Source organism: Myripristis murdjan, chromosome 15, assembly GCF_902150065.1.
Source record: "Myripristis murdjan chromosome 15, fMyrMur1.1, whole genome shotgun sequence".
NCBI classification, from domain to species: domain Eukaryota; kingdom Metazoa; phylum Chordata; class Actinopteri; order Holocentriformes; family Holocentridae; genus Myripristis; species Myripristis murdjan.
In genome coordinates this window covers 22,948,695-22,963,967 of record NC_043994.1, presented here as the reverse complement: position 1 = coordinate 22,963,967, position 15,273 = coordinate 22,948,695, and the positions used below count along the sequence as shown (strand labels likewise).

The 15,273-nt window shown below is 42.7% G+C and overlaps 1 protein-coding gene across 1 annotated transcript; it reads left to right on the top strand.

Annotated features, from left to right (window-relative positions):
- Positions 1–2,475: 2,475 nt before the first annotated feature.
- LOC115372298 (glycine N-acyltransferase-like protein 3) lies at positions 2,476–14,289 on the top strand. The gene is made up of 5 exons (XM_030070056.1): positions 2,476–2,594; positions 2,700–2,807; positions 12,390–12,504; positions 12,669–12,801; positions 12,946–14,289. Exons 1-5 carry the CDS (start codon positions 2,520–2,522, stop codon positions 13,343–13,345), a joined length of 831 nt encoding a protein of 276 aa, XP_029925916.1. The 5' UTR covers positions 2,476–2,519; the 3' UTR covers positions 13,346–14,289.
- The last annotated feature ends 984 nt before the right edge of the window (positions 14,290–15,273 follow it).

Here is a 15,273-nt window from a genome sequence, read left to right as displayed (position 1 = left end):
GGTTCACAATGAGGAAGTCACTGGAGCTGACAGGACATGTCATGTGAATTACTTGCATTTAGCTCAAGACTATGATTAGACTAATTGTTGAACGTTTTTTTCTAGTTCTATTTTTTTTCTGTTAAGCAAAATATAAATGACAAAACACTCAAAATTAATTAAATACGTATTGTGTGTTAAATAAGTGTGTGTGTTAAAGTGTGTTAAAGCTTGTGGACACTGACCTCTAACTTCAAACCTGCTGATCTAATGTAAATGTTAACGCTGTTGCTGTGTCTGTAGTTTGTAAAATGTTGTTTTTATTGGGCATTATTCATGTTCTTTCAATCATACATAAGCAGTGGAAGTATTGGGAAAAATGCTTAATGCTGGAAAGATTTTCTTTTGAACAAAACTATGGTTACAATGTTGAACCATGGAAAAAAAGTGCTGGAATTAAGTGTTTTGGTTGTGTGTGAATGTGTGTATTTGAATTTCCATCACAGAATATATCAGACTTAATGGTACATACAGATGCTATAAGAACAAACCACAAATCCTTCATACAGGGATGCTATCCTTGCAGAGGATGTGCAGCTTGTGAATATGTTGTTTGGTGCAAAGGTTTCCAAAGTCCACAAACTGATAAATTAACCAGTGCTTTAATTAATCTTAATATTGGCTATTTGTAAACTAAAACAGAGAATTTTCTGATAAGTTTTATCTACTATGATTTTTGTTTTCTTTTACACAATGAATAAGCTTATATCCCTCACCCTGCTATCATGTGTTATAGTTACACAAGCATTGCACACATGGCAAAATCGCATGAATCAGGCTGCAGTTTTGGACTGAATTTACAAATACTGGCTTTGTAAACTAAAACAGATACTTTTCTGGTGAGTTATATTGACTATATGTGAATTTTTTCATTTGGGTATACACTCAGTGGCCACTTTATTAGGTCCACCTGTACAGTCTATTACAATCCAATTCAATCCAACTATTCTGCCATAAAGTTTCCTTTTCTGCTGCCTATAATGCTCAGATTTTCTTTTTGTCACAATAATAGAGGTGCTCATTCAATTCTATGTTTGGCATTGAGCTGATAGAGTTACTGGTGCTGTTGCACTGGACTGCAGTTTATTGAGAGTTGTTTCCAATATTCTGTCCTCCCTCATGTATATAAATAGGGAGGACCAAAAATCAGAAACACCTCTGAATATAATGTAGCCCAGTACAAGACCTCTGAAAACTACAACCTCAGTAAACATAGAATTAAATGTACACATTCTCCACAACGTCAACAAACACTGGATAATATAAACTTTCTTAAAAGGTAGAATCAATGGCAGATCTGTTGAATTGAACTGCATTAGACTGCACAGGTGGACCTAATAAAGTGGCCACTGAGTGTATATAACCCTGTCCCTCACCTTCCCATCATGTGTTATAGTTACACAGGCATTGCACATCTTAAGCTGTCTGTATCTCCATCACTTGTGTATTAAATAATTTTTTGGCGGTTCAGAAAAGCTGTGGTTCTTTGTATGTGTTTAACAGCCTCATTTGCCATCTTGCGGGAGTGTGGATGGATGGAGGGCTGCAAATGCATCATCAGTATATTATGACAAATTCCTTCTTGGGTATGTTCCTGATTTTGGCACTTTGTATCAGTCAGTAAATGAATGAAACCTTTATTTCCCCAGGTTCATCTATTGTGCACAGGAGCACATAAAGGACACAGAAATATTAAGGCATTAAAAAGTTTAGGCAGTGATAATGACTTTATGCTCCTCAGGATGAAAGAAATGCTTGCTCTTTTTTTCTTTATTATAGGCATTCGAGAGAAATCTGCTGCCAGACAGAAGTGGGATGAACTCTGGAGAGTGGAGAAGGTGGGCACACGGGTTGTCCAGTATTTTGAAAGCCAGATTGATGGTGTATTGCTCTGTCAGCCAGGGGTGCCGCCAGGGATTTTGGGCCCCATGAAAAATATATATATATATTTACTCGATGATGGTTTAATATTTTTATATTAGTTTTTACCTATTTTTGGGGGGCCCCATGTCAGGCAAGGGCCCTTGGAATTGTCCTACCTTTTCCCCCATATACGGCGCCCCTGCTGTCAGCTGACAGATGGTAAAACACCTGGGACATACAGTGGGTCTAAGCGAGTAGACAGGGCTCTCCTCCAGATGTGGGCGGCTTTTTTTTAAATGATGAGATCTTGAACTGATTAGTGACGTCTTGATACTTTGCATATATGTTCACCAACCAGGCTTTAATTTTGAAAAACGTAGATCCGCCTGGCAGTGAGGCTGGGTTTTAACAAAATCCACCGTCTTATAACTTTGTAACCAATGATATACTAAAAAAAAAAAAGAAAGAAAAAAAAAGATTGACAGTCGTGTCTGACTGCAGTGAACGACAAGCTGATAATTCACTCATTAAGCAAACTTGGTTGCGTTTTGCGGGAACTAAGGAGGAATATCGTAACACAGGAGACGCTTTGCATCAGCAAATTTAACAAACCAAACATGAAGGTCCTGAATGCAGAAGAGCTGCGGGTTGCTGAGGGACTTTTGTTCAAGCATTTACCGAAAAGTTTAAAGGTAACTTAAACGCGTAATTCCATTTTCCCCGTTATGTCAGCAGCAAAATCACAGCAGAGCCCGTTTGTCTTCTCCGTTTCACTCCATATGTGTGTGTGTTTGTAGGTGTATGGACTCTTACACGGCATGAAAAGGAATAAAGTAAATACAGTGGATGTTGTTGTTGATACGTGGCCTGATTTTAAGGTCATCATTTGCCGACCAGATCACAAGGTGAGTGCGACTGTGTCGTTTAGGCTTTGTTTGGTTTCGATTAGATATGCCTTCCTCTGTTTTTTAATTTATTTGATTTGATTTGATTTTTGTCTGCCACTTGACTGGCGTTTCTTGTGCTGCTCAAAGCAACTTAACCCAGTCAAGTGCCCCTGAGAAAGCAGCAGCAGACTCGTCCCTGTGCTTCGTGGCTGCTCGCCTGGCAGATTTGCGTTTCCTAGGATTGCGACGGATTTGTCTGTTTGTTCGTTTGTTTGTTTTGCATTTTGGGTGGTCATTTTGGCTTATTAGTTTAGAGTAATGTTGGGTTAGAGTTAAAGTAAAGGTTGAGTTTTGGGTTACGCATTAAATGACGACGGCTGACATTAAGGAAAGGCTTTAGAAAACGAATGTACGTCAAATACAAATTCTGTCGCTATCCTTGAAAACGCATACGCGCTTGCGCCTAAATCTGTCCATCCGTCCTGCTGCTTGTCAAGTTGTCTTTGCTTTGTCTGCTAGTGTGAGGTCTTTATATAATTTACATTTCATAATCTTCCTCTCATCTTGTGTAACTCTACTTTCTTTAATTAATTCAACCCTACATTTTATAATGTTCGCAATGTGATTTTCATTATTTGCCCTGCTTGTTGGCACCAGTTGCACATCTGACTGGCCAGGACAGGCTCCCTCTCTACATGGTCCTTCTGAGGATTTTGTTCCTTTTTTCCCTTTTATCTGTGGGTGTGTGTTTTTTTCCCTCACCTGTAGTGGGAGTGCCATCCTGTTTTCTTTGTTGTTAATTTGTCGGCCTGTAAAGCCCCTTAGGCTGTAAACTATGATTTGGCCTCTAAATAACTTCAAACTAGAACCAGGAGAAAAGACTGGTTAAAGCAAAATGTTATGACCCTGGCCTAGGGGCACCAGGGTCACACACGATGGTTGCCCTGCTCTTCCCACTCCCAAGTACACCAGCCAACAATACACTATTTTGAAGGCAAAGTAGCAGTTTTATTAAACTTCAGAGAGAGCACAGCCAAAATAATAAATAAAACCGCTAACTCAAACTCCCTGCCTTACCTGTTAGAAAACAAATTAAACAAAAGACAATCAAACTTACCTACCTCCTAATCTAAAGTAAAACAGGAGAAAAAGAACTATAACAAAAAGGCTTCTCCCTCCTACAGAGGACTGCTACTTCTCTCACTAATATTTACAATATTTACAAAGGTGGTGACAGGGTCACCACAAAACACACAATGCTAAGGGCAGATAATTTTCCACTATTCAAAACCGATGTCTATCTAACACTCAAATTACAGACGCTGGAAATAGTTGGCTGCTGTCGGTTGGGAGTCAGAGAGTCAGAGACTGACGGCTGGGATCAGCTGGCATTTAAAGGGAATGATCAGCCAATCAGCGGCAGCAGCTCGGTCACGTGGTCAGCTGGGAGAGGCTCGCACACCTGCAGCTCATGAAAACAGACAGCTGATTTCTGATGCAGAGAGGGAGGGGAGAGAAAGAGCTGTCAGCACACAACAAAAAGTAAACACAACAGATACATGACCCCTGGTCATAACACCTCCCCACCCAAAGAAAATCAAACATGTTCCCCCTACAGAACATGTCTGATTTTTTTTTTTTTTTTTTTTACACTAACTAGGAGCGAGACAGTGCATCAGCCATAATATTGTCTAAACCCTTCTTATAACGAATTTCAACATCAAAATCCTGAAGTAAAAGAGACCAGCGCATAAGGCGTTGGTTGCTATTCTGCATCCGGAACAAAAAAACGAGTGGGTTGTGGTCGGAGAAAACGACCGTGGGCACTGGGCTGGAGCTAACATAAACAGAAAAATGCTGGAGAGCCAACAACAAAGACAGGGCCTCCTTCTCAATTGTGCTATAGTGCAACTGGTGTTTGTTGAACTTTTTGGAGAAATAGGCTACAGGATGGTCAATGCCACTGTCATCCTCCTGCAAGAGCACTGCGCCCGCTCCATGCGTATGGGGTGCCGAATGTAAAAATTCGGTCACCATTTTATAGACAACATATTTCGAACATTTAACTGACTTTCCTCACATTTAGCTCATTTTTCTTTCATTTTTCTTTCATTTGAGACAAAAATTCATGTAAAACAGCATGTTCTCTAATTGTTAAAAAAATGTGTACGCATGAAAAATAAATCTAAATCTAAATCTAAATGTTAAATCTAAATGTAAATGTTAAATGTAAATCTAAATGTTAAATCTAAATGTAAATGTTAAATGTAAATCTAAATGTTAAATGTAAATCTAAATGTTAAATCTAAATGTAAATGTTAAATGTAAATCTAAATGTTAAATCTAAATGTAAATGTTAAATCTAAATGTAAATGTTAAATGTAAATCTAAATGTTAAATCTAAATCTAAATGTTAAATGTAAATCTAAATGTTAAATCTAAATGTAAATGTTAAATCGGTCGCCAAGTGTAAAGCTAAATATTTAGAAATTATGCAAATTGGGCAGGTCAGCGCCCGTCGTCCACGCCCCTGGCAGTAGCCTCAGATCATGTGGCCCCGCCCACACCACCGACTGCGGCTCAGTGGGTGAGGCGAGGTGTAGAGGCAGAGACATGGCCGGTTCGCTCCCGACAGAGGAGCTCGAGAGGGCCGTTGTGGCCGGTGTGCGGGCTGCACTTCAGGGGATGATTCCACGGGTGCACTCCACACCACAAACGGTAAGTGAAGCAGTTGAATTTTAACTTATTAACTAATTCTGGACGGAGTTCCTGTTAGCTTAGTTAGCTGTTCCTGTTAACGTAGCTCCTCCTGCCCTAAGCAAACTCGTTTAATGCGCAGCGCGATTACCTGCGAATGGCGGAGTCACACAATCAATAATCAACCATGTTGTCTGTGTTGCTGTCCATTGTGCTGCTGCAACTGCGTATAAACAAAAGTTGATTTATGATGAAAGGTATATATGGCAGTCTGTGTGCGCAGCGCACCTGTCAGATCCGGCAGACCTGACCGGGTGGGCGTGGTGCCGACCGGCCGGTATCAGGTGGGCCGGCCAGTGTGCGCCGCCACCCGGTTGAATGTAGCAGCCAGCGGACATGCCGCTCCAGCTGGAGGGTTAGGAGGATGTGCGATTTTGTGAATGAGAAACGTTACAAGGGCTGTGATGCAGCAAAAAAAACGCTTGAAGTTGCCACAGAGCTATACCCCGCACTGAGTTTAAAGCTAGCATGGGCTGATGTTGCAGAATGTCCATATAAAAAGTATTTTTCCAAAAAAGGGTCTTGAAAAAGAGAGACATGAAACATGGTCACTGTTGCTACTGGTAACCACTGAGTTGTGGTTAACTGGGGTTACGTTTTTCAAACATAGCTATAGCTAATCTTTACTGTGGATCACATAACCTTTGCTAGCATCCAAGTCACACTGACAAACGGTGACGTTAGCTTGTCGGCCGGCTAACTAAGTTAACAGGAACTCCGTCCAGAATTAGTTAATAAGTTAAAATTCAACTGCTTCACTTACCGTTTGTGGTGTGGAGTGCACCCGTGGAATCATCCCCTGAAGTGCAGCCCGCACACCGGCCACAACGGCCCTCTCGAGCTCCTCTGTCGGGAGCGAACCGGCCATGTCTCTGCCTCTTCACCTCGCCTCACCCACTGAGCCGCAGTCGGTGGTGTGGGCGGGGCCACATGATCTGAGGCTACTGCCAGGGGCGTGGACGACGGGCGCTGACCTGCCCAATTTGCATAATTTCTAAATATTTAGCTTTACACTTGGCGACCGATTTAACATTTACATTTAGATTTAACATTTAGATTTACATTTAACATTTAGATTTAGATTTAACATTTACATTTAGATTTACATTTAACATTTACATTTAGATTTAACATTTAGATTTACATTTAACATTTAGATTTAGATTTAGCATTTAGATTTAGATTTATTTTTCATGCGTACACATTTTTTTAACAATTAGAGAACATGCTGTTTTACATGAATTTTTGTCTCAAATGAAAGAAAAATGAAAGAAAAATGAGCTAAATGTGAGGAAAGTCAGCTAAATGTTCGAAATATGTTGTCTATAAAATGGTGACCGAATTTTTACATTCGGCACCCCATACATGCGCACTGGCATCCACTTCCAACTTAAACGGACGCGCAAAGTTGGGAGCAGCGAGCACAGGGGCACTGCAGAGGAGAGCTTTAGCAGCCTCAAAAGCGGACTGACATTCCCCCGACCACTGAAAAGGGGTTTTAGGACTAACTAAACCTGTCAACGGAGCTGTGACGTCAGCAAAGTTTTTACAGAAGGCCCTATAGTATCCAGCCATCCCCAGAAAACGGCGGAGTTCACGGCGCGTTTGAGGAGCTGGGAAATTCAGAATGGCCTGCACTTTGGAAGAGACAGGGCTAACGCAACCCTGTCCCACTTGCTTGCCCAGATATGTTACAACAGCCTTCCCAAACTTACACTTGGCCAAGTTGAGGGTGAGGGAAGCGTTTTGCAGCCGGGTGAAGACGTCACAGAGAGTGTCCAAATGTTCAGACCAGGTGGATGAATACACAACAATGTCATCTAAATATACACCACAATTTTCAACGCCACACAACACTGTATTCATCAGCCGCTGGAAAGTGGCAGGTGCGTTCCGTAGACCAAACGGCATGACGGTGTATTGCAGGAAATGATCCGGGGTGACAAAGGCACTAATTTCAGAGGCACGGGGTGTAAGTGGAACTTGCCAATATCCTTTAAGGAGGTCCAATTTAGTGACAAATTTGGCCGAGCCCACGCGGTCGACCAAATCGTCCATGCGCGGGAGAGGAAATGAATCGGGTTTGGTGATGCTATTCAGCCTCCGATAATCATTGCAAAAACGGGGGGTCTGATCGGATTTTGGCACCAACAACGATGGTGAACTCCAGGGACTACAACTGGGAACAGCAAAACCATTCTCCAAGAGATACTTTACCTCTTTTTGCATTACAGCACGTTTGGTTGGATGGACACGATATGCGTGCTGTTTTATGGGTTTGTGATTCCCTACGTCAATGTCGTGAGACAGTACGTGTGTTTGGGTGGGAGTACCACCGAAAAGTTTTGGGAAATTTTGGATGAGCTTACTAATGTCACCTCTGGCCGAATCACACAAGTGTGCCAAATGGGCATCTAAATTGGACAAAATCTCAGTGTTACACAGGCGAGCACATAAAACAGAAGCGCCAATGTCATCCAGCCCGTCATCTTTTGGGTCATAAGCGGGCCGGGAGACAGCGACGGAGGCTACCGGAGAGACTACCGGCGACGAGGCACTTGATGCGCGGTCAACATACTGTTTGAGCATGTTGATGTGGCACACACGAGTTTTCCTTTTACGATCGGGGGTTTGGATCACATAATCTGCGTCACTGATTTTGCGGTCAATTACATATGGGCCGGAGAATTTTGCCTGCATTACAGAGCCACCAACAGGTAACAAAACTAAAACACGGTCACCTGGCTGAAAAGAACGCACCACAGTTTTCTTATCAAAATTTTGCTTCATTTTGGACTGAGCAGAGGAGAGAGACTCACGGGCCATTTCACAAGCGTGATGTAATCTCTCCCGAAATGAACTGACATAATCCAAAATGTTCTGGCCACTGGACTGGTGGGAGAGCCACCGCTCCCGCAACAGGCGCAGAGGACCGCGCACAGTGTGACCAAAAACTAACTCAGCGGGACTGAAACCCAAGGACTCCTGTTGAGTTTCCCGCACAGCAAACATCATCAAAGGCAACCCTTCATCCCATTCACGGTTCGACTCCGTGCAGAATTTGCGAAGCATACTTTTAAGCGTCTGGTGAAACCTTTCTAGGGCACCTTGACTCTCTGGATGATAGGCACTGGACGTTTGGTGTTTGACATTTAATTCAGACATTACCTGAGCGAAAATCTTAGACATGAAATTTGTGCCTTGGTCGCTTTGGATGCGTTTGGGAAGACCAAATGTGGAGAAGAACTTTACAAGTGCTTTGACAATGGCACGGGCCTTCAGTGTGCGCAGCGGGATAGCCTCAGGATAACGGGTGGCTGCACACATCACCGTGAGGATGTACTGGTGACCAGACTTGGTTTTTGGTAAAGGCCCAACGCAATCAACAATGACATGCTCAAATGGTTCACAAATTACTGGAATGGGATGCAGTGGAGCAGCAGGAATCTTTTGGTTCGGTTTACCAGAGACTTGGCAGGTGTGGCACGAACGACAAAACTTAACCACATCCGACTTTAAGCCGGGCCAGAAGAAATAACGCAAAATGCGTTTATAGGTTTTGCTGATACCTAAATGACCAGACAGACAATGATCATGGGACAGAGTCAAGACCTGCAAGCGGAGAATCTTTGGGACTACAATTTGTCGCACGGACTCATGTGTAACACTCGAAGACCAACAGCGCATCAGAACACCATCATCCAGAAGGTAAGTCACAGTCTTATCAGGGGATTGCTTATTTACCTGGGACAGACAGTATGTTAAAGTGGGGTCAGTTTGCTGTTCTCTAATGAGATGCTCCCTATCTACTGGCATTTTCAGACACTCATCGGGGCAAAGCTCAACAGACACGTTACATTTTACGTCACCATTTTTGTGGGCTGCGCTTGTCTGAACAGAATCACTTAAAGAGTCACCTAAATCCACACACTCAGAAGTTTCGGGGATTGTGCCCGTCTGAACAAAATCACACAGAAAAGAGTCACGTAATTCCACACAGTCAGCATTTTTACGTGCCTGCGCACGAGTGACGGCACACACAGGAAACAGAGGGGGCGAGTCTAGCGCAGCGGGCGAGACGCAAACCGTGAAGGTCGGGTCGTCAGTAACTACCGGGGACGGAAAAACTTTCCCCCCCGCCACATCATTTGCAAGAATTAAGTCAATGCCAGCTATCGGCAGCTGGGGCCTCACAGCAATTTTGAATTTGCCTGACACGACTGGAGAGGTTAGCTGGACAAAATGGAGAGGCGCACGCACCGCAGTCAACTCTACTCCCCACACCAGAGTATCTGCGCCATAATATGAGTCAGCCGAAAAAGGCAGGACACCTTCACGAATGATTGTTTTGCACCGGTATCCCGGAGGATAGTAATTGGGACGCTATCTGCCTCACCCACTAAAGAAACAGAGCCCTTGGTCACAAACGGACGGAAATCTTCATCGATCTCCTCACACTCGACTGAGGGCTGAGGAGGAATAGATGTGGATTTGGTGTGAATCAGACCAACCGGTGAGGGTGTTTTGGCATTTTTGGACAGCTCTTTCTTTTTAAGAGTGGGGCAGTTGGCGATGAGGTGTCCTATCTCATGGCAATAGAAACATTCTCGCTGTTCCGACACAGCAGTGGGGTCACGGCGAACACTTCTGGGGGACCTAACTCTCCTGCTGGGAACTGGATCCCGCCGAATTGGAGGAGAAAAGGCACTTTTGTGCGTTAACGCAAATTCATCGGCCAATACGGCAGCAGCAGTAATAGATGAGACCTTCTGTTCATTTAAATAAACAACAACACGCTCTGGGAGACAGTTTTTAAATTCCTCCAGCAGGAGGAGCTCACGAAGGTCATCCATAGACTTAACCTTGCTGGCCTGACACCATTTGTCAAAAAGCGCGCCTTTCTCTCTCGCAAACTCTACATAAGTCTGGGTGGCAGTCTTTTCACATTTTCTAAATTTCTGCCTATAGGCTTCAGGCACTAATTCATAAGCACGAAGTACGGTGGCTTTCACAATATCATAGTTAAGACTATCCTCTATAGACAGAGATGTACATACTTCCTGAGCCTTACCTACCAGTTTACATTGGAGCAGGAGGGACCACATATTTTTTGGCCAGTTCAGAGTAGCTGCTATGCGCTCAAAAGCATTAAAATAGGAGTCAACCTCAGACTCTCTGAACGGTGGGACTAAGGCAATGTGCTTGCTCACATCAAAGCAGTCTCGAGCTCGGGGTTTAGGTAAGGGTGGTTGGGATGCTGGGATGGGACTGGTAGCTACAGAGGCTCCCCTCTCTAGCTCCAGAGCCCTTACCCTCAAGTGCATGGCTTCCACCTCCAACTCACGGTTTCGCAGCTCCACCTCCCTTATACGCAGTGTCAATGCGAGATCCTCAGTTTTCATTCCTCGCGAAGGGGGGTCCATGAGTGGGGTTGTAACACCAGCTTCACCCTCAGCTCCAACTTCAGAAGCTGATTCAAAGTAACCCCTGGCACAGAGCTCCTGAAAGACTAGCTCCTTGATTTCTTGTTTTTTTGCATTCAGAGGCACATGCACATCAAAAAAAGTTGCAATCAGACACAGATCATCCCTCGTACATCTATCCAATTTTGCCACTGTTGGATCAGTAGCGAAATCCTCCAATTTAAACTCCATACCGCCACCCCCACAAAAGAAAAGACTGCCAGCCAGACAAGCAGAGACAAAAAGACAAATACTCACCAAACTTACCCGAAACGACGAACGAATAAAATAATTGACGAGCCCCCAAATCATGTTATGACCCTGGCCTAGGGGCACCAGGGTCACACACGATGGTTGCCCTGCTCTTCCCACTCCCAAGTACACCAGCCAACAATACACTATTTTGAAGGCAAAGTAGCAGTTTTATTAAACTTCAGAGAGAGCACAGCCAAAATAATAAATAAAACCGCTAACTCAAACTCCCTGCCTTACCTGTTAGAAAACAAATTAAACAAAAGACAATCAAACTTACCTACCTCCTAATCTAAAGTAAAACAGGAGAAAAAGAACTATAACAAAAAGGCTTCTCCCTCCTACAGAGGACTGCTACTTCTCTCACTAATATTTACAATATTTACAAAGGTGGTGACAGGGTCACCACAAAACACACAATGCTAAGGGCAGATAATTTTCCACTATTCAAAACCGATGTCTATCTAACACTCAAATTACAGACGCTGGAAATAGTTGGCTGCTGTCGGTTGGGAGTCAGAGAGTCAGAGACTGACGGCTGGGATCAGCTGGCATTTAAAGGGAATGATCAGCCAATCAGCGGCAGCAGCTCGGTCACGTGGTCAGCTGGGAGAGGCTCGCACACCTGCAGCTCATGAAAACAGACAGCTGATTTCTGATGCAGAGAGGGAGGGGAGAGAAAGAGCTGTCAGCACACAACAAAAAGTAAACACAACAGATACATGACCCCTGGTCATAACAAAAAGCACAGCTTTCAGCATCTATTTAAACAGAAGTATAAGAAAGTGAAATGTGCTTGAGTATCAAATGGGGTCTTCATGAAACAAGTCACGTGTCCTAAAAGAGAGAATATGGGCGATTCCCAGACTTAGAAATCTTTCCTTAAATTCTGTTATTTAAATTGTCCAGGTGCTGTAAGGTCTTTTATTCCATATATCTGCATATATTGTTGGATGGTTTAAACTCTTAACAGTGCATTATATATCATGAGCTGATGTATTTTTTTGCATTTAACAACTTATTCTAACTGCAGCGCAAATACCTCTGGAATGTACAAATACCTAAAGACGCCAACAAAACCTAAGAAAGTATACTTTGCTTTTTTTTTCCTCTTTGCTGATCATGGCAGAACCCTCATGCACAACATCTCAGTGTGTCGTACTACAGCACAGATGAACAGATACTGAGAAGAATGTTGACAGAGGAGAACTCACTTGACTGGAGCACTTATTTTATGGTGGGAGGTGAGTTCAGGACAGAGCTGTGCAGCTGTAGGTGCATCTGGAAGAACTGTCCTCACAGACACATGCAAACACAACAGCAGCACAAATCAGTTTTGGCTGAGAACTGTTTGCAAAGAGAAATATGAGACTGATTTGTCAATACATGCAAATCTTTTGACCCACAGGATTTGATCTCACCCATGCCACCTTGTTAAAAGACGTGTCTTCTGCCCGAGGCGTCAATGCCCAGCTTCGCTGCGTGGTGCATACTATGTACCTGCCAGACTGCAGCACTTTGCCCCCAGTAGAAACTGAAAGGTATGTTTTCTTATTGTATCACTAAAACTGTGTAGGTTCATGTCTAAATGTTTCAGCTAAATCCAAGTTAGGAAAAGTCTGGTCAGATTACAGATCAATTGCATGAGGGGTGATTGTAATTTTACCCTCTTTTCAAATCTTCAGTGAACTCCAATCAAGGATTTCATCTCTTAACGATTCCCATGTTGAGTTAGTGAACAGCACATGGAAGTTTGGAGGGGACGAGGTGGGCTATTGGAATGTAAAAAACTACATCAGCAACTTCCCATCCTGCTGCATCACTGACGACCAGGGTCAGCCAGTGTCCTGGATTCTGGTGTATAACTACTGTGCCATGGGCATCTTATACACTCTGCCTGAGCACAGACAGAAGGGTTATGCCAAAATCATGATCAGCACCCTGGCCAGGAAGCTGCATGCTGAGGGCTACCCAGTGTACTGCTTCATAGAGGAAGACAATGAGTTGTCACACAGGCTCTTCAAAAAGATGGGCTTTACTGAGGATCCCTCATACAGGGCAGCCTGGTTTGAGTTCAACGTTTGAGGTCCTTTCCATCCAAGTCAGTATGTCAGAGCTTGTGGACAATGACCTCCAACTTCGAACCCACTGATCTAATGTAAATGTGCCTGGAGATTGCAAAATGTTGTTTTGATTATTGTGTATTATTCCTGTTCTTTCAATCAGACATAAACAGTTGAGGTATTGGGAAAAATGCTTTCTTGTGAATTAAAGTGTGGTTACAATGTTGTACCATAATGAGAAAAAGTGTTGGAATTAAGTGTTTTGTTTGTGTGTTTCATCCTGTATAACTTGTTCAGCTAAAGTGTTATTTACATGTTGAAATATCCACGTCCCAAGATTTATACTTGAAAAACTACTCACCAGTTGAAAATATATATTCATGGCTATAAATAAGCAATTGGCACAGCATAATGTCTCCTAAATCACAGCATTAGTTCCGAGATTTACTGATACAGGAAGCAAAATGCTGTGTAAATGGGTTGATATGAATAAGCTGATTCTACAACAGAAGCTTACTAGATTCATTCATTAAAAGCTATGAGCTCACTAGATATAGAAGAGAAATTTAATCTTGCAGTGATGCTCCTCTTGATTTTTTTAAATGTATTTTTGAAGCCAGTAAATTCATATGTTTCAATTATTGGTTATACATTGAAACATTTTACTTAATTCTTTTGTAGTTCGTTGGAAAGTTGCAATCAAATGAAATATCAACAGTCATGAATAACACGGAATCTATTGTGTGGAGAGAAGATATGCTACTTACGCTATTCATGAGTGCTGGTATTTCACTGAGTTTCTGGTTAACACCAGGCAACAGAAACTTTCTATCATTTTGGAATTGCGTTTACATTATTCTTTTTTTTTTTTTCTTTTTTGCATTGCACTCATTACAGAGACCAAATTCTGTAAGCTTGGTTATCCAAATGCGTGAACACAGTACAATGATGAATAAAACCTGCATCAAACCTGTTCATGTTGTGTTGAAGTGTTAATGTTGAGTTAAAGAGATTGTGATATGTGACATTTATTGAGCCATGTTGGTGACTAGGAGGAACAACACAGGTTTCCTACCCTACTCTGGCATCAGGGTGAAGGTTCTCCCCATTGGTACAAAATCCGCTTCAGCTAAACCTGATACTTGCTCTCTGACTATTGAGATCACAATAGCTCCTCCGTTTCCTTGGGCTAAGAGTCTAGTTGTCATCTTGGACAGCACATTATCTTTGGAGGCACACTTGAACAATGTTACTCTATCAGCACACTTCCACCTGCATATCAATCATCTTCCCCTGACACAACTGACATCACTGCTATTCTTTTTCACACCCTGATTACAAGCTGTACTGACTAATTTGATTCTATTTTCTTTCATCTTCCTCTCAAGTCTCTTAATAAACTTCATCTGGTCCGCAAAGCAGGTGCTTGTATCTTTCCCAGAACTCCGTCCATAGCACATATCACTCCAGCAACATCATTGGCTCCCTGTTAAATACTGTGTTGACTTCAAGATTCTGCTTCTCACCTTTAAGGCACTTCAAAACCTAACACCTGCATATCTTTCTGAAGTAAGTTATATCTTCACACTCTCATGTGCTCTCAGATCTAATTCAGCCACCCAGCTCACTTTACACTGTCATCTGCCTGCTTAACCACCATGGAGTTTGGCTGTTCTCTCCCCCGCCTCTGGAGGCTTCACCTGCAAGACAACCACAACAATGGCTCTCTTTCAACCTTCAAATTCCGTCTCACAACACGCCTTTTCAAACTGGCATATTCAGTTTGATCCTGACATAAACATCTACTTCTGCACTAATGATGATTTTATTCCTATTTGTTGTATTAACATAAGTCTTAAAATATCAAAGTGGTTAGCGACGTCCATAAACAGGGGTGAAACTGAGTTAATTTTTCATCTTCCTCTGCAGCCTAGTGTGTACAACCAAATC

What these genes read in the sequence shown, in the direction of transcription:
- LOC115372298 (XM_030070056.1), top strand. Translation starts at nt 2,520, where the DNA reads ATGAAGGTCCTGAATGCAGAAGAGCTGCGGGTTGCTGAGGGACTTTTG. An exon ending in ATTTACCGAAAAGTTTAAAG is followed by an intron (nt 2,595 to 2,699) that starts GTAACTTAAACG and finishes GTGTGTTTGTAG; the next exon opens with GTGTATGGACTCTTACACGG. An exon ending in TTTGCCGACCAGATCACAAG is followed by an intron (nt 2,808 to 12,389) that starts GTGAGTGCGACT and finishes TGATCATGGCAG; the next exon opens with AACCCTCATGCACAACATCT.